The sequence below is a fragment of the Podarcis bocagei genome (genome assembly GCF_964188305.1).
Source record: "Podarcis bocagei genome assembly, chromosome: 6".
NCBI classification, from domain to species: Eukaryota; Metazoa; Chordata; class Lepidosauria; order Squamata; family Lacertidae; genus Podarcis; species Podarcis bocagei.
Window position 1 is genome coordinate 42,098,911 of NC_138130.1, and position 20,167 is coordinate 42,119,077.

Here is a 20,167-nt window from a genome sequence, read left to right on the forward strand (position 1 = left end):
TATGATACTTATGATTCATGTGCAATGCAAAGCAATACATCTGCCAACATTCCTTTTCCTTTTCCTCTTCAAAATCACTATTGCCTCATGCTGTTGTGCTACAGCTTTTTTTAATGGATACTGAAACCCCTTATAAATCTGTACTTCAAATGTAACTTTTGGACTGTTTAAATTACTTTAAATCAGCATTAGCCCAAGACATTTTGCTGCCTGAGATGGATTCCAAATGATGTCCTCCATCCCAGTACAAAGACCAACGCTTTCACCATGCTGTTAATTCCTACCTTCACATATCCTGATCATACTAAACAAATTAAGATCAATTTAACCTGTGATATGGTAGGGCCTTTATAAATGAACACAGGAAAGAAAGGAATGTAGAAAACAAATATGAGGAGCGATATCCAATTGCATAAGCAAATGCAACAGGCACTTCCCACTTCCACAGTATTCCAGAGCAAAGTGTCTTTTATGTACAGTATTTGCACTGAATATGATGCAGTAGTTTGTGTGGCCACAAACAGGTGGCGCTGCAAACTACAACGTGACGACAGACTTCTGAGAACTGTTCACTTGCTGCTGGGCTATCACAGCAGCATTGGAGGGTGAAGAGGAGGGAGTTGGGTGGCCCCGCAAACGAAATCTTTGCAAAAATACTTCTGGGTTTACAAGGTATCCCCCAACTATTGTATGCCTCATTTTGATAGTTAGGGAAAGCTATGCAAAGCTTCTCACCTGCTACACTGGCCCTCTGTAGAAAAGTAGATCTGAAAGTCATCAGAGTTGTCGTGGACATACAGAAAACAACACCGTTCGTCAAATTTAGATATGCTGTGGAAAAAGAATTACAATAAAGTTATGCTAAGCACAAGTGGCGTGGATGTGGGGGCAGAGGTATGAAGATGAAGGAACAAATGGAGGAGCTCAGCTAGTCCTGTTTTGCTCACACAGCAGTTCAGTTTTCCTTCTACCACTACAGAGTTTACAGAATCAAAGAGAGACAACAGCACAGTCATGGTTTTTTTAAAGCCTGCTTCGAACTGGAGATGACAAGCTATACAATTTAGGTGTCATTTATGAATAAAATGAGGAAATGATGATAAAAATGTGCAGAACAGATCACTAGGACAATGGAAACAACAATCAGTCTGCATAGCAGGAAAAGTTAAGATCTGTGACCTTCAAAAAACCAGATATATGTATTGCCAGGGTGTTAATCATTCATTCATTCACTTATTTAGTTAGTGCCATTCCACTTATGAGTCGCTTCCAATGAAGCATCTCAAAATAAATTATCACCAGTATAAACAGATATAAAACTATTTCTTTTATAACAACAATTTAAACAATTTCATATATAAAAACCATTTCAAATCCAATATAAATGCAGGGCAAGATAAAAATCTCCCCTTTAAAAAGCCTGTTGAAAAAGGAAAGTCTTCAATAGGTGCCAAAAAAAAATAAAGACTGCCCCTATTAGGATTTACAACACTGCAAAAACATAAATTACTAGCTCAGAACAAATAATTCATTGTTCTGCTTACTTTACTCTCTCAGGTTGATTACTAACACTCTTTTAAAGTCAGTTTCGAACAAAAAGTAAAGATATTTCCAGATTCTGTATAATAAAAGTGCATTTAGCAGTTCTTGTAAGGGGAGTCATAACAGGAGAATAATAGCATTACTTTCTCCCATGTCTGGTTTGTTTTTTTCAAATGACCTAAAATCCCTGCAATTCAAACTGCTGAAGTTTGCAGACAATGTTTGTCTAGTACTATATTCATGAGGCAGAAAAAATCCATACTAGCCTAGATGAGAGAAAGGAGAAAGCAATGACAATTTTCAAAAGCCATGGAAGAAACACTAATCAATATCCATCCAGTTTCCAATTTGCCAATCTAAATATAATATTCTGTAGAGAAATGTACGTGGAGAGAAAGATTAAACTCACTTTCTCACACTACATCTTTCAGTGGTGTAACTTCAGCAATATAAGGAACATGTTATTTGAAAGTGGTACCATTAAAAGACCATGAAAATATCAATTCAACAGAGGAGGGAGAAGGAAGACAAGAAGCAAAATATCCAAGCTACTATGCTGAGCAATGACTAAACTATATTATAGAGCCTGCATATTATGAAGAAATATTTAAGATGCCTTCTGCTTAGTACTACAAAAGAGGGGTAAAGTCCTTCATGTAAATTGAAAGCATTGGAAAATCACAAGAAAAAAAGCTATCTTCTTTACTCTCCCCAAGAACTAGCATTAGAATATACATATGACTTAAGGACACGGGTGGCGCTGTGCGTTAAACCACAGAGCCTAGGACTTGCTGATTAGAAGGTGAGCGGTTCGAATCCCTGCGACGGGGTGAGCTCCCATTTCTCAGTCCCTGCTCCTGCCAACCTAGCAGTTCGAAAGCACATCAAAGTGCAAGTAGATAAATAGGTACCGCTCCGGCGGGAAGGTAAACGGAATTTCCATGCGCTGCTCTGGTTCGCCAGAAGCATCATAGTCATGCTGGCCACATGACTTGGATGCTGTACGCCTGCTCCCTCGGCCAATAAAGCGAGATGAGTGCTGTACCACAGAGTTGGTCACGACTGGACCTAATGGTCAGGGGTCCCTTTATCTTTACCTTTTTATGACTTAAGGAAGACAACCTATTTTATTTTCTATAAAAATGTATTAACCTAATTTTCAGTTGCAAAACAGGGCCCTAATAGAATTAATCAAATAAAACAACTAACAATAAAATAATGAAGCTCACTTAAAGAAAGAGGGTTCATTGATCATTGAACTGTAGAGTTAGAAGGGGTCCTGGAGGGTCATTTAGTCCAACCCCCCCATCAATGCAGGAATCTCAACTAAAGTACCCCAGACAGGTGTGCCAACTTGAATAAAATAGAGGGGTTCAGGTAAGCCCCACCCCAAATAATGGATCACATGACACAGCACACAAAAGTGTCCTTTTTTTTGCTCTTCAAAATGTGGCAACCCTAGGGGAAAGTCTACCTGCGGCATCACACCTTACACTATAGGGACAACCCTGCCAAAAAAATGGGCATTCTATACTATTGCTCTTTTATTGTGGAATGCCCTTCCCTTGGCCATACATGAAGCAGCAACCATTTGTTGCTTCAGATGTCTTGTAAAGGATTCTTTAGGGATAAAGAACTAAGGAATATTTATACTATATTTCAAGGAAACAGCTTTCACATCTGGGGAGTTGGGTGGGATATAAAGGATACCCAAACTAAATCGTTTGCTAGCATTGGTGGGAAAACACATATACATTCTTCACATATCCCTAAGGCAAAATGAGGCATGTAAGTAAAACAAAAATAAAACCATTTCAAGGACACCAACCTTATTCCTCTAATAGAAGAAGCTGTAAAATTCCACTCATGAATCTGTTTCTGCAAATGGGTAAGAACACAGATGGTTTCAAAGCAAGATTACAAACCATTATCATCACATCACAAGGATGATCTCAGTCTTTGGGCACCAATATTTTGCTTTGAGGCAGCATACAGCAATATTAGCAAGGTTGCTTCTACCCCCCCCCCAAAAAAGTAGCAAGATAAAGAAGGGACACAACACTAGGCCCCAACAGCAACACGTTACTCCTTGCCATTGCAGAACGAAAATGGTCTTCCTAAATTTCATGACACTATGAATTTCCTTTCAATTGAAAGTCTGATGTCCAGCCTAATGGCATTATGCCTTAATTTGTGGAAATGGCTAGGCTCAGTGAATCCAAACATTCCCCTGAAAGGGAGGTGTGTGTGTGTGTGTGTGTGTGTGTGTGTGTGTAGCTCCTTCAATCCATGTCAGAAAGAATAATCACAAAGTCATGAAGTATGCTGCGGCAAGCCTGCAGAAATGCTTACCTAAACTGTCTACAGAGCTACCTATTGGCTTCTCACGTATGACCATATATCTGAGAAGGATGCTCAGATGATCTGATCCACAGTCCTTGGTTCACTGATAAGCAAATATGTACATTAGCTAAAGCAAAAATAAGGACAATTTGATTGCTGGATTTTGTGGCTTAGCAGCTGTGACTCCTGGACAGAGTGGGTTGAGAAGCAGTGTTACATTAGTGCTGAAGAATATTCATGTCATGTACTGCGTCATACTGAGTGTATCATTTGTACAAAACCTAGCATTTTCATAATTCGAAAGCGAAGGGCTAAATCATTGAAACCAATTCACTGTCCTCCTGTTTTCCTGCTGTATATCTAAGAATGAAACACATTCTCCCCCCCCCCACCCCCCACAAGGATGGTTTATCCTAATGAGAATTCTGGTATCAGAATTTTTATGAGCATCCCAAATTTCATAAGTTCTCAGTGGAATGTGTGATACTGTAATAAAATAAAACAAGGAGTAGAAGTTTAAGACATCATATATCTAATTCTGTATAGCCCTGTATAGCCCTTTCAACCCAAAAGCATGGTAGTATGAAGTGTACTGAGACCAGGTGTGCAAACGCCCCGCACTCCCACTATACCCCTAACCTGCCCAATCACAGGGAGGCTTCCAAGCACATTCAGCTGAATTGGCTTACAGTACAAGCCTCCTTCTGGAGGAGACTCTTGAGAGTCCCATGGACTGCAAGGAGATCAAACCTTTCCATTCTTAAGGAAATCAGCCCTGAGCACTCACTGGACAGATCCTGAAGCTGAGACTCCAATACTTTGGCCACCTCATGAGAAGAGAAGACTCCCTCGAAAAGACCCTGATGTTGGGAAAGATGGAGGGCACAAGGAGAAGGGGACGAGGGAGGACAAGATGGTTGGATAGTGTTCTCAAAGCTACCAGCATGAGTTTGACCAAACTGCGGGAGGCAGTGGAAGACAGGAGTGCCTGGCGTGCTCTGGTCCATGGGGTCACAAAGAGTCGGACACGACTAAACGACCAAACAACAACAAAAGCCTCCTTCAGATCTTCCCATTTGACACAGGAAGGTTAGAGGTGGAGTGTTCGTGCCTGCATGTGTTCACACGTGATCTCTGTCATGCTTTGTGCCCATGTGCTTTCATGCTGAACAGACAAAAAAGTTTGTATGATAATTCATTTCCCTGGGGCTTAAGGCTGTCTCCCTGTTATTAGTACCTCAGTTTTTCCATCTACGGGACAAAGAAGATACTTATGTGCATTGTGTGACATTTTTGTGAAGCCTCTTTAAAAAAAAAAAGAGTTGCATACAAAGAAGCCAAGATGCGATGATCAGAATTTCTAGAGGGAAAGAAGAAATTCACCATTGGTCTTACCACTTCTGTCGGAGACACGTGCCAAAGGGAAACAGTTCTTTCTTCCGCTTCATTGTTGATTGAAACATACGCAGGCTGGTATACCTTAGTTGGCTCTATCACCAATACCTAAACGAAGCACACACATGTTCAGTGAAACCTAACTAGATCAGTGACACATCCTTACAGCATCGGAATGCTAATTATAAGGCTGTTGTCCTAAAAGGCAGGAGTAGCCAACATGGCAGCCTTCAGACATTGTGCATTACAAGTCGCATCCATCCCAGCCGGCATGGCCAACAGCCAGAGATGGTGGAAGCTGTAGTCCAACAACAACTGGAGGACACAATGTTAGTTACACCTGAACTAGGGAGTAAATCCCATTGAACGTGTGCTGAAAATTTGTTCACAATTAACACTGCATTTTCTTCTTGGCTGTGGATCAAACTATTTATTTAATCAGGTCTCATACAATTTCTTGTACTCTTTCCTTGTATATTATATTCTTTTATTCATTTGCATTAGACTGCCTCTTGTATCAAACATCCATTTATGCTCAAGCCACTTGCGTACTGCTGTTGTTTTATTTTTTTTTAAAGACAATGAATTACATAGTGATACGATTACAGAACACATTTTCCCCTTAGAAAGTTTCCCACTTCCAACTGGCAACCCCTACAGATCAGCAGCAAAAACAGCAAGCAATAACTGCCACCGAGATCCACTCCCTACCAAACAGGACATGCCAGCTCTGTCCTACTTGGCAGAAAACACTACATGCAGCTTGGGCAGATTTACTTGTCACTTGATTCTAGTTTACATGGTAGCTCCTAACACTAGGCCACACTTTTCTGTTACTAATAGTGCAATTCTAAGCCTGTCTACTAAAAGTAAACCCTGATTAGTTTAACTGGGCTTGCTCCTAGGCAAGTGTATACGGGATTTTAGTCCAAATTAACCAGATATATAAGCTCTGCGCATTACAGAGACTTACTGGGAATCTCAAGCCATTAGTTGTTTCTTTAGTTGCCTCAAAAATGATATCTAACCAGAAGTTCAGTCTCTCTTGTCTAGGAGAATGTTCTATGGTGAGTTTCTTGAACCGCTGTATTAACATCAGGTTCTGAACCAATGACTTCAAATACCTGAAACACATGCATACAATCAATAATTAAACAACCAAGAACAACAGTATTTACTCTAAGTTAATGACACAACAAGCCTTTGCTAGAATATTAGAAGTCTACTTGAAAATCAGAAGTCCTGAAAATGAAAACATAGTTATTTAATCATCATGCAAAGAGTGGTGATGATGCATGGAGCACTGGAGAACTTAATGAAGTCCAGTGGGGTGTGGGGGTGAGGGCAGAGAGCAGGAGATGTAACTACACAAATTGTAATATGTGATGATACATACCAAATGGGTGGTTTCAGTTTAAACAGCCTCTCTGCTGCTTGCACTGCTTTACCAATGTCATTGGCCAACATGCTTACACTGAAGAACTGCCCGACATCCCAGTAATTGTTCATTTTTTCCAAACTCCCTTTTCTTCCCAACAAACTGTTCAATCGCACACCTTGACAAATTCACATAAAAACAGTATGTTACAAGGAAACACAATGAACCTCAAAGACAGTAAAGATGATAATGTGTGTTGGTAATCATGAGAAGTATAACCTCTAAGAGTATTAGGTAGAGAAAAACTACACAAAGGGACACATTAAAGGACACATTCATGCCATACATTTAAAACACTATGATATACTTTAAACAGTCATGGCTTCCTCCAAAGAATTCTGGAAACAGTGGTTTGTTAAGGGTGCTGTGAGTTGTTAGGAGACCCTCTATTCCCCTCTCATAGCTACAGTTTCCAGAGTTCCCTGTGAAGAGGGACTGTTAAATCATTCTGGGAACTGTAACTCTGGAAAGGGAATGAGCATCTCCTAACAATTCTCATCATGCTTAACAGACTACACTCCCATAATTCTTTGGGAGAAGCAATGGGTGTTTAAAGGTGGTATGATAACACTTGAAATGTATGGAGTGAATATGGCCTAAATGTCATTGGTGGGAAAGAAATTGCATTCTTCATATGGTCAAAGATACTAGTCATGGACCACTGCCCTTGCAGAAGTTCATTCTAGGAACAGGTGCTCACAACTGATGGCAAAACACTTGTGACATGCTTCACAGTGGGCTAAAACTACTATTCTTAAATACAGAATTCACTGCAACTTCAGTTCAGAACAATGGATCCAAAGGTCCAGCTCCACAACTGGAAATTTCCTTCATTCAATTGGACCTTTGGATCCAACCCTTTATGTATCTGACAATAATTAATAACCCTATTACTGCTGCAACAAGTTTTTCTTTTTGTGTTGTTCACCTATTTTCCTTAGTTCCATGGAGGTTTCAAACTGCTGCCCTGCAACAATCAGCAAGACTGCAAGGTTAATCCCAGAATACAGAGTTGACTGGAGCTCAAACCCTTTACGATACCTGCAGAGACAAGATTTAACAAACTGGAGAAGATACTTCCAAAGAAAAACATTTGAAGTTTCTCAGATCACAATAAAGAAGGCATGCCAGCCATTGTTGCAAACTATGGAAATGTGAATGGATTTGTTGTTGTTGTTCCAATTAATCTTATCTAGAAAGACAGGAGCTCATGATTTAATTGGGATTTTATTTTCTTCCCTCTCCCACAACATGAGAACTCGGGGTTAGCTGGTGAACCTGATTAGCAGCAGATTCAGGATGACAGATAAAAGGATGTTCTTTTTTCATGTAACAGATGGTTAATTTATGGAATTCACTGCCATCAAAAGTTGTGATCTAAACAGCTTTAAAGTCAGACAGGTCAGTTAAATTTATCTGCTAAAACTTAGTCATCACAAAAACACCGAAAATCAAATTGAAAAATACATTCAGCACACTGGATCTCATTTTGTGTGATAAATCCATTGGGCAGCTAGAGCAAACACAGAAACGTTATATGTCATGGGCAACATCTAAAAATATCCACCTGCTTGCACAACAGAATCCACTTATGCAATGGGACTTCCTGTTTCTCTTCTTCCCCACTCCAGATCAGACTTTGAGATCACATGGTAGAGGAGAGGAAGATGAAGCCCTGTTGCACGAGTGAATACCCACAAGTGCTCCATTGGATCTCATCCAGTATCTTGATTCCTATCGTCCAATAAATAATAGATTTTCTCTTTCCTGCTCAAAAAAGAATCTCTTTCAAAAAACTTTCTTTATGAGAATTATGTTTATGATACATACGAAGAGAAGTATCTTCTCTCCAACCACAAATGCATCAATAAGAATTTAGAGATATTCTTATCTCCCCTCTAAATATGCTCTGAGCACAGTCTGAAATTTCAAAACAGTAGCTTCCTCCTCATTGCAACTCTACTTTTGGAAGACTGTAATAAGATGTAACAGAATACTAAAATGGTAAGAATTGCATAGTTTGAAGATAATATCTAGATAATGAAAGGTCCTATTCTTAACTCCCGTCCAACAAGAGGCTGGCTGGTAAGGAACTTGGTACTCCATGTGAAGTACTTTGCTTTCCATTTCATAATTACACAGATACGGTAAACACATTGCCACTCCTCTTACCATTCAATGGCTGTGTCCCGGCTGCTGGTGTCTTTACAGTCCGAATCAAGGAAAATGTCCTTGTAGATTCTCCCACACAAGCAGAACATGTCAGGTGCTGGGCGATCACATGTCTGCAAGACCTGCAGCATCACTTGCAGTGCCTTCCCCCGGTCACCTGTGTTGTTTCTTCTGAAATTCAGACAGAAAATCACATGAATAAGCTTGTACAAAGAACCATATATTTCTGTCTAACACAATTTATAACTCTGTCAATATGCACTAAACTGGGATTTGCCAATGGTGTGCCCATGAGCACAGTGGTCTCCCCTGGTGCCCACAAAGAACTCTCCCCACTCATGCACTGCCTCCTTTGTAATGGGAGTAGTTATTTCTCTCTCTCTCTCTCTCTCTCTCTCTCTCTCTCTGTCACACACACACACACACACACACACACACACACACACATAAAGCATATAAAAAATGGAAAAGGAAGCTGGAAGAGTGATGCTCTTTCCCACTTCCTCTTCCAGCTCTATGTGCATTTCAAGGCTCATATTAATTCTCCTGGATCTGACTTTTATCAAAATCCCTCATAAAGATGAAGTGTGTGCACATACTCTTTCTGTCCTAGGGGTTGAGAGAAAGCAGATCAAGGAAGAGAGAAGAGAAGCGGCCAGAGTAGGTAGAAACAAAAATCCAAATGTCCCCTCAGGTGAAAAAAGATTGGTGACTCCTACACTAAATACACACAATAATTTCACCAGGCAACCTTAGTATGAAACTGTGTATAGAATTTCTGTTGGAGCTTTCCAGAGCTCTAGATGTGACATTCTGGATAGATTTTACACAAAAGATATGCAGCTACAGTGTACGTTCTTGTCTTTGCTCTTTTCCTCTATACACTGATAAGTCTTCTAAAATCATGTCCTCTGTCACCCTGAATTGCCAGAAGTCAGATGAGTAGCAGCTATATTCAAACTAACAGAATGAATAGTTTGAAGTTAGTTTGTCAGGTTGTACACTTAGATGGGAAGAACCAGCTGCACAAATATAAGATTGAGGACACATGGCTTGCTAATAGTACATGTGAAAAGGATCTAGGAGTCTTGGTGGACCACAAGCTTAACACAAGTCAATAGTGTGATGCAGCAGCAAAAAAGGCTACATCAACAGAAGAATAGTGTTCCAATCAAGGGAAGTAATAATCTCTCTCTAGTCTGCCTTGGTGAGACCACAGCTGGAGTACTGTGTCTGGTTCTGGGCACCGCAATTTAAGAAGGATATTCACATGCTGGAACGTGGGAGGGAAATGAAGATGATCAAGGGTCTGGAAACTAAGACTCCCTGTTGAGGGAGCTAGGTATGTTTAGCCTGTAAAAGAGGAGACTGGAAGGAGATATGATAGCCATCTTCAAATATCTGAAGGGTTGTCATATGGAAGATGGAGCAAGCTTGTTTTCTTCTGCTCTAGAGGCTAGGACCAGGACCACTATGCATTGCATCGGTGACAGCAGGTGGCACTTTCAACTATCTACCCAAAATGAAACAAAATTCAGTTCTGGCTGGAAAACATTACCAGCTGTAAACATTTATCATACAGTATTAGTACATGAAATGCAACCACACTATTTACAAATTACCTATGCTATGTTTTATTTGAAAATATTCAGAAGCAAACATTGCAGCACAAAGCTTGCTATGCTTAAGTAAGCAGAATAATTCCTTTCAATGATAAATTCAGACATGATGCAATTTTCAACCGACAAGGCAATTCTTGTTATGATAGCTTTAATACTGGATACAGTATACTGCCCAAACATACAAATACTTTTCCCCACAGTGATGTACTTTGTTGTCATATGCTGTCAATATCAATGATTACACATTTAAAGCAGCTTGATTAACAGGAGAAACAAAATATTCTCTTAAACATTAAAAAAAAAATACGGGGGGGGGGATCAAATACCAAAAAATGAAGAGAACTATGCAAAACAGCAGAACTGGCAGCAGAACAAAATAATTGAAATAAAAGCTGCACACATGCTCCATGCCAGAGTAACCTCACCAGTACACACCACCATCTAAAGCAACACAGTGCCAAACACACAGCTGCATAACCACGCCCTCCCTCTCTCCCACCCAGCTAGGGCCTTACTCTCTGCCATTTCAGTCTCTCATACTTATTGTTATTAAGCAAAATTATAAAACACAAAAAAGTTAGAACATAGAATCCCACTCTCAGCAGCAAAAACACAATTCCAGTTACCGCCCAATACTGTAATACATTGCTCACTTTCTCCTACTGGACAATAAATTCAACAATACAACATTAAAGAGGGAAGTGGTTAGTCGGGTGACCCTGAAGGGAAGACACCAAAGGGAAAATTAAAAGACACTTATCCCATGTTAGCCACTTCTCCACTGCAGCAGCTGTCTTATCTAGCCTCTGGACAGGACACAAGTCAACTAGCTGCAGCTGTTAAGAGTTGCATTTGAGAGACAACAAAAGGTAAAAGCTGTGAGACTGATTTTGCATGGGGAGCTGCAACCCCCTCGCTACTCTGTGATCCATTACTTGTGTGCTTCTCTCATACAAAATTTTGCAACTCTTTAAAGAGGTTTCAGCTTTTACGTGAACCTAAAAGCCTGAACTACATTACCATTATCTGAACTTAATGAACTAACTACCCATTTTTCGGAATGCTGCCTCAACTTTATTTGGATGGCTATGAAAAGGGTGCACAAAAGCAGTAACTGTACCTATTCCTTGTTTATTATGAATGATACAAAAATAAAACTCAAAGCCTGTGTTACCAGGAAAAGAAAGGTATGCACCAAGATTAGTTCTGGAACGGCATAGAATACAGCTGAAATTTAAAAAGAAGATAGCTATTTCTCTACTCTCAAAAGGTGACTGAGTTCTTCCTCAATTCATGTTGTCAGAAGAGTTAAAAAAATTATAAAAACTGCATACAAGTCACTGAGCATGCCCAAAGTCCAGCTTTAGAGTCCAGCCTAGAGTCAAACTTTAGAGTCCAGCCTATACCATACATTACGCATGTGTATATTGTTTAAAAGCTCTGAGAAGTTCCTCCAAAACAACATGATCACGGGAACCTTGTTTGGCTTCCTTTATAGGAAGTTGTTTGGCTTCCCTTATGGGGTTTTTTAAAAAATCTTGATCTATTATGGAGCACCAAAAGTTGTTTCTTCTCTCTTACTACTCAACACCTTTTGTTATTGGAAAAGCGTTGAGGTGTTGGCTTAAAGGGCGCCTGTTGTCAGTCCTGGCAGTGACTCTGGCCATCCTTCATCATGTTCATGTACTGACAATATTTAGGCTATGACTTCAGCCTTGAAGCACCTGTCACCAGCAGTTTACTACCCAAGTTATCATTTATAAACATGACCTCTGTGCTATATTGCACAGTAATGAAAATGCAGGACAGCTGAGCCTATAATAAGTATGATGAAACCATTCACAAAGTAATTGGCGTTTAAAATAAGCACACACTGTATTTTCATATTGTGGCGTAAACAATCTTAGGTAATTTGCCTATTATAAATAACTTGGGTTGGGCTTAAACCGAAGCTGTACTGTGATAATATACCCTAGCATGTATTGAGTACTTTAAAAAAGGAAATCAAAAAATTGAGAGTAATTCTTGATTTTTTACATGTTTGTTCACTGTATTATTATTTTTTTAAGTCAATGAATCCCAAAAGCAATTTAACAATAAAAATATCAACATTAAAACATACATAAATACATTTTCTAAGCTAATCCCGATAAAGACTGGAATGAGAATCTTGCTTAAAAGGCTTGTTGAAAGAAGATCATATTCAATAAGTACCCAAAAAGGCAGAAACAAGAGTATCTGTCTGATATACTGTATACTGGGAGAAAATTGCAAGAGTATGTGGGGGTAAGGTAAAGGGGACCCCTGACCATTAGGTCCAGTCGTGACCGACTCTGGGGTTGCGGTGCTCATCTTGCTTTATTGGCCAAGGGAGCTGGCGTACAGCTTCCGGGTCATGTGGCCAGCATGACTAAGCCGCTTCTGGCAAACCAGAGCAGCGCACGGAAACGCCGTTTACCTTCCCGCCAGAGTGGTACCTATTTATCTACTTGCACTTTGACGTGCTTTCGAACTGCTAGGTTGGCAGGAGCAGGGACCGAGCAACGGGAGCTCACCCTGTTACGGGGATTCGAACTGCCGACCTTCTGACCGGCAAGTCCTAGGCTCTGTGGTTTAACCCACAGTGCCACCCGCGTAGCATGCACTAAAAACCCAGTTCTTACACTGTATGGAACAAACTTCCTAATGAGCTAGTTATCAGCTGGAGCCTCTCTCCTGCAGAGCACAGTGATCACTTAGAATATATGAGGGACAAGACAATCTGATAGTAAGAGCTGTTTGGCAGTAGAACAGACTCCCTCGGGAGGTGGTGGACTCTCCTTCCTTGGAGGTTTTAAAGCAGAGATTAGATGGCCATCTGTCATGGATGCTTTATCTTGGATTCCTGCATTGCAGGGGGTTGGACCAGAGGGCATTTGGGTCCCTTCCAACTCTTAAGTTTGTATGATCTTTTTAGTGCCTGCTCCCGAGTTATATAAGATCTTGTAGCCCAGCACTAGCACCTTGAACTTAGGCCAGCAGCTAACATGATGGCAATATTCTTCCAGTCTAGAAGCGGCCACAGTAGTCTTAGCAGCTAAAGCTTGTAAAGGGCACTCCTGGCCACTTAAGTCACTTGGGCCTCTAGTGGCAGAGATGGCTCCAAGAGCACCATGGGTTAAACTTACACTTTCAAATAAGAAGCTACATATACTTCAACTATCAGCCTACTAAGCAGAATCCTACAGAGTCTGTAGGAGGATTTAAAATATTTTCTGGGGGGGAAAGGGAAAGAGATACATAAGCGGTGGCTGGAAAGTCATCTGCTTAAGTAGAATGGATTGGGTATGGAAATACACTGGGAATGTTTGGGTCACCTTCATGTAACAAATATCCGAGTCTGTGGTTGCAATTACAGTTTTAAGTTGAAGATGCCTTTGCACTAATGGAATAGTTACCTCTCTCTGTAAATGTATTCACACAGGAGTTAATCTTACCGATTCAGTGCAAATGCATAATGAAATTTGATATTGTGCTGATCAGCCAGATCACAAGTAGGGAGCATTTCCAGTGTTTCCACCAGCTTCACCATGGCATCATAGTCCTAACAGCAGTTTAAAGAGGTAACAGAGGAAAGCATTACTAACCAAAATTCATCCATCAAACGATTTTTACTTATTCTGACCATGAGCAACAACAACTTAAAAAGATGCATAGCCTATCTCCTTGATACTCCCTTCATCCTAGGACAAGATCTGCTAGAAATATATTCTCTGCCTACAAGGAACACACACAACTCTACAGGAGCCAGAATTTATGAACTAACACAATCCTGAATGGAATGCATCCTTGCCTGTGTTAACAAGCCACTTACACCATCCCACTAGATGGCTGACATTGCTTTTTAAGCATTATTGCATTTCTAGCTGAAGACAAGCATGCACTGCAATGGAAAACATTTTTTAAAGCAGTCTTACTCATAATCTCCTAGTGGGGAATTATAACCTGAAGGGTACTAAGTAAAATGAACACATTAAACTCAGATTGCAGGGTCAGATAACAAGACGTTATGTGACTCATTTCCTCAACTTCCATATCTTGTTGACAAATATTACAGAAAAGGGCAGAAACATCTGCAGCAAATTATTGTAAATAAAACAATGATATCTAGGGTTGCAATATTTCAAACAGTGTAAATCAGGACACACATGTTGTTGGGGCCCAAGTTGTTGAGCGTTTTTGTGCTATTTTTAAGGAAAATCAGCAAAAACGACACAGTCATCATGAATCCAGATTCTGTAGAACCCAATGATTCTGAACTTAAGATAACCTTTAAAAATATATAAAAACCAAAAATGGATAAAACCTTGATAAAATAACATTGGGGACATGTACTATGTATTTATGGTAAAAGTAACATACCTGGATATCTCGATATGACAGAAGTAAGTTGATTACAATGTCAGAAGTGAGGACTTCAGTATTATCCATACGAAGTTTAATCCTGGTCAGTTCCTTTGCCAGTTCTTCTCCTTGATACTTTTCTCTAGCTTTTCTAATGTCATTTAACAGAGTTTCCTTGTAATATGTACTAGAGGAATTAAGCATAGTAGGGAAAGCATTATTACTACTTACTACTGTTATCTAGGGCTGGTGAAATGTGACTACCAAAACATTAAACCTTGGTTTCTCTGAGAGATCCTTCTTGGGAGATATGGAGAGGGATGCCAAATCTCTTTATTGAAAACAATTAATAAACATTAGGAACAGAAAGGTCTAATTACCTTAAAGTCCATGTGAAGATGACATATCAGGAAGAATATAATCATGGAGGGAATGTGCCTGATCCTACCCTGACAGTGAGCTTTGCATTATTATTATTTTTTAAATGGAGGATGATACAAGAAGTCTAAATTACTGCAAAGGCCCCAGCCACAAAGCTGTACCCATGTGGCACAGATTGGTGTGAAATAAACCTGTTTTTAAAGTAAAAACATAGAGGTAGGAGGCCAGAAAAGCAGGAGTGAGCCCATGTCCCTCTGCATATTCAGACACTAATTACACATTATGTTGTTTGCTTGGCTTGTTGCCACATCAAAGGATTTTAAATTTGATACAAAGCATGTGGGAGGCAGGAGATTTCAGTCCATGCACTGCACTCAGCAACAGAACACCCCCAATTTGTTTTTTAGCATCACTAATAGCAGCACAGGATCCATTTTCATCAGAAAAAAGGCTGGGGAGGGAAAGGTTTAACCTGCCATCCCCCCACACAGCAGCACCAGTGTAAATCCCCCTATGCAATGTGCCTAGAATTATTATAATTTAACTGCCATGCAGTTAACATCAACATGCATAGTTTCACTGTATGCATGATTTAGGAGGTGTGAAAAAGGACTTAAATCACACTGAATTTGTGGAGGGTAGGGATACAACCAGCCAGTATGATTCTTCTAACCAACTCTGCATTCCCCCCCACACATTTTTTTAATCAAAACAGAATCAGAACTAAGGTTGCTATCAATGATGTACTTTAAGGGGGGAAATATGAACAAAGCTTAATGGAAGTAAATAACAGTATGTAAGCTATCACACTCAGTGGCTAGAATCCTAAGATTCTTCACAGTATAACCAAGGGCTTGCATGAACTAAGTGGCATTGCTAACTTTTTTAAATGGCAGAACTTCATATCGTGATGCATCAAAAACTGCTTTTTAAAACTATCTTCAGTTTCAAAACTAGTTCACCCTATTGCAAGGTAGGAGGCTTATGTTATCTTCTGGATCCTGGCCATGATTAAATGTACCTTACAAACCTAAGTTGAATCTACACTCTTGTTTTCTGAAAAATCAGTTTGGCTCTAGAATGTGGAAATAGAAATAAATTAGGTATGTCTATAAACCACGCTGAACCATTTACATAGGATCCTAAAGATGTTTGTAAGGTCTTGCAGATCCTTGAATTTTGTTCTGACTGTTTTTAATATTGAATTTTAAATTGTCGTAACCAGACCTGTTATCTGATGGTGAACAGTCAGTAACAAACTTAATAAATAATAATAGATCATCTGGGGAGGAATTACAAAGCTGATGTCATTTGCTACTTAAGGAGTAGATCCATTTCAAATGAAAAAAGTAAACTTTTCAGAACCCCAGCACTGATCACTAAATATAGAAGATGAAATTGATATAAAATCAAACACACCTTAATCATATGCAAAGTAGCCTAACAGAACAACAAATGAGGTCTGATGCACGCACAGCGTTAAGTGAATTTAACTTGATTTAATGTCGTGACCTACTGTAATATAGCAGCGTAATTTAATGTACTTCTGCCTGCAAAGGAAGAATCAAGAGCACACTTACGAGAGGGCTCTGATTCTTTCTTTTGAAGTTGAAACACCTAATGTAATGCTGATGTGACTGACAAGTGGACAGCTGTACCTACCTGTCAAAGTAGTCAGCATGGGTCCCTTAGCTGGAACCAGTTCCCCACCCTTGAACCACTATAGACACGATCACAACTTAGTTCATCTACCAAGAAATGTAACTTGTAATTCCCTTTCTCTTTCATCTGGTCTTCCGACATCACTCTAATTAGCAAGCTAGCTTTTACCCATCAGCACATTGTTACTGTTACTAGCAATGAGTTTTGTAAATAACATTTACTACTCAAAGACAAAATGACTCCTGCTGATGACTGTTAAGATATGTTAAAGATTAGCTGCTATAGTAAGACTTTAGTTACAGTCCTGTGGGACTAACAAACATCAGACACTTTGAAGGATACTAGTCTAAAAGCATCTTATTTCAACCAGGGGCTTTGAAATCTATACTACATTTATTTTTACTCCCTTCTTCTCCCAAGGGCTAGCCTGACAGCTCTGCTTCTATGTACTGTTAGTATATTGGAAAATAACCACAAGTTACTATGCCTAGCTGCATGAGAGAGATACCGTTTAGCTCAAATTAAGACTCCGCCCTATGCTCTTCCCCTCAAGCAGGGGAGATACATGTGTTGGTTATTTTGCAGATTAGTTGCGTTGCAGAAGGCGTGCTGGGGAGACCACACATTCAAGAAATGTAAAATAACTTTTGCTATGTTTTAATAACAAAAACAAAAACTCCTTTTGCACTAAATCACATTATATCAATAAGTATCAATAGGTATGACACACCCACCAACCCGTTCACCAGGGTACTGAGAGAACTACTTGCTGCTCTTTATATACTATACCCAACAAGCCTGGAAGCTACTATAGCTAAAAGAGGAAAGTGTGTAAAAATTACCATGATGTGACATGAATGTCCTTGAGAAGGCTGATAAACCTGTCCATCAATGGAGCGCACAGAGGCCCCAGGATGGTGTCCCAGTTGGGCTGCATGTACTCAGAGGCTCTCCGCTGGGCATCACTTTCACAGCAAAAATAATCTGCACATGGCGTTACAATGTACGGAATGAAGTAGTAATTGCCACTTGAAGCCTAAAAGACGACAAAGTGTCAAACGATTAGGACAAGGTAAGAATGATAAGTGTTCTTTATGTTCATCCCTTTAGGAAACAAGGAGCATTCAACAGGCAACAACATAAGCAGAAATGCCTGCACCCCTTGCAAAGTTCAAATGCACAGTTTGAAATTAAAGCACAATATTCACAGCCATCCATAGCAGATATCATATAAGTTAGGAATTGGGAAGCTATGACCCTTCAAATGCTGATGGAACACAGTTCCCATCTTCCTTGGCCATCGATCATGCTGGCTGAGACCGAGAAGAGTCTGGAGGGCCACAGGTTTTCTACCACCCCAGACAGGATTAAAAAGTTTAGCATTTATTGTGAAATAAAAACACAAAGGTTTTTTCTGTAAAGCTAAACAATTTCAAATAGTTTTTAAAAATGAGGTAAGGAAATGTCTAATTACTTTTGAAGACACACCTACTTAGACAACCATTTCCTCAATCTCCTGACCTAAACCTGTTTGAATTGTTTTCTGCTATTTTAATGGCCTCATCACACATTCTAATTGCATACGTTTATTTTAATGTACTGATGGAATTGTTTTACTGTGTAGCTTAATTATTAGTGTTTTGCAGCTGGTTTTATTCTTACAAATTAGAAGGCACTTTGGCAATTTAGTGATACACAAATAAATAATTAGTAATAAAGTTTCTGGATAATTAATACTATGGGTATTATTCAACTAACTTTCACTCATAGTGGATCCTCTGAAATTAATGAATGTGACAAGGTTAGGTCCATTAATTGTAATGGGTGTACTCTGAGTAAAAGTTAACTGGATACTACCCTATAACTAGAAACATGGTAGCTTATGGTAGTTGAGCAGAAGAGTGTAATGTCTGCGGGTGGGTTTTTTGTTTTTGTGCTACTATGGCAACCAAATGGAAGAGGGTTCCCATGTCTTTAATTGCAGGTACCATGGAGGGAAGGTGCATTGGGATTCATTCAGTGTGCTCAGCTTTGGCCAAGTACTAAATCAGCTGGATAGCTCGGCTGGTTAGAGCATGGTGCTGATAACACCAAGGTGGAAGGTTCAATCCCCGTATGAGACAGCTGCATATTCCTGCATTGCTGGGGGTTGGACTAGATGATGGATGGATGGATGGATGGATGGATGGATGGATTAGATGATCCTCAGGGTCCCTTCCAAATGGAAACATGATCTGAGAAAGAAGAAACCAAATGCTAACCTAACCAAGAACCACAGAATATTTAGAATAACAGACACCTCTGTTTCTGAGGGTCAATAGCCATGTTCTGATTCCACGTGCATTTCGTGATGGAATGTTATAACTGTCAGATGGGATGTTACATTATTTATGTGTGGGAGCATTCAAACGTAAGCTAGCATGGCACAGTAAGAAGGGTTTCCCCCCTCCTTGATGAGCAGGGAGATGTGTTTGTGTTCAACACAGGGATCCTTTGAAACACTGACATTTAAGCACTAAATCCCCAACCTGCTGGCCAATGCATTACAGTCCCATTAGAGCCATGCCTTACAATGCACAGATCATGTCTGTTCAGTTCTAACACACCTACCAACTACAACTTGCAGAGTTATGTTATTCTGCAACTTCAGGGAGCATTAGGATGCCATCAAAACTGTGTGTGTGTGCGAGAGAGAGAGAGAGAGAGAGAGAGAGAGAGAGAGAGAGAGAGAGAGAATAGATTGAGGGGAGATTGTGGGGAAGCTATTTTTCATTCTTATACAATATCTGAGTGAAGAAACTGGAAATGAATGACAGTTATAATGATGAGTTTGCTAAAAACCTGTGAATAGAGCCCAAAGAGTGAAAAGTAGGACACATCTGCACATAAGCATTCCTTATTACCATCACAATTCAGTGCTAAATGTGAAGTACATGAAGGGGTGCTTTTATTAAAAAAAATTCCTATGTGGAAAAGTTTTTGCCAGCTCATTGCTTCCAACCATTTTCAGGACACAAGTAGTTGTGATTTACATGGACTGAATAAGGGTGTCATGTGGGCTTTGGGGGGATCAGGTGTGCTCAATAAACACAACCATTATTCCGATGTTCAGATTCTTCTTTGGCGATCACTTGTAGCTGAGTAAGATTGTCTTCCATAAACACAGTTTTAACAATGAGTCCGTAAGTGACTGTGGAGGCCAATTCTGGATCCACGCGTCCTTCCACAG

General features: G+C 39.8%; 1 protein-coding gene across 2 annotated transcripts in view; it reads right to left on the reverse strand.

Moving 5' to 3' along the window:
* Positions 1 to 20,167, reverse strand: part of MAP3K15 (mitogen-activated protein kinase kinase kinase 15) — a 67,379-nt gene that overhangs the window by 19,250 nt on the left and 27,962 nt on the right. For both annotated transcript variants that reach the window (XM_081199403.1, XM_081199402.1), the window contains 10 exons: positions 17,781 to 17,974; positions 14,914 to 15,082; positions 13,989 to 14,095; positions 8,891 to 9,061; positions 7,647 to 7,759; positions 6,677 to 6,836; positions 6,254 to 6,404; positions 5,281 to 5,388; positions 3,371 to 3,420; positions 736 to 831 (listed from right to left, as the gene is read on the reverse strand). In XM_081199403.1, coding sequence (XP_081055529.1) covers positions 736 to 831; positions 3,371 to 3,420; positions 5,281 to 5,388; positions 6,254 to 6,404; positions 6,677 to 6,836; positions 7,647 to 7,759; positions 8,891 to 9,061; positions 13,989 to 14,095; positions 14,914 to 15,082; positions 17,781 to 17,974 — 1,319 coding nt within the window. The remainder of the gene's footprint in view (positions 1 to 735; positions 832 to 3,370; positions 3,421 to 5,280; positions 5,389 to 6,253; positions 6,405 to 6,676; positions 6,837 to 7,646; positions 7,760 to 8,890; positions 9,062 to 13,988; positions 14,096 to 14,913; positions 15,083 to 17,780; positions 17,975 to 20,167) is intronic.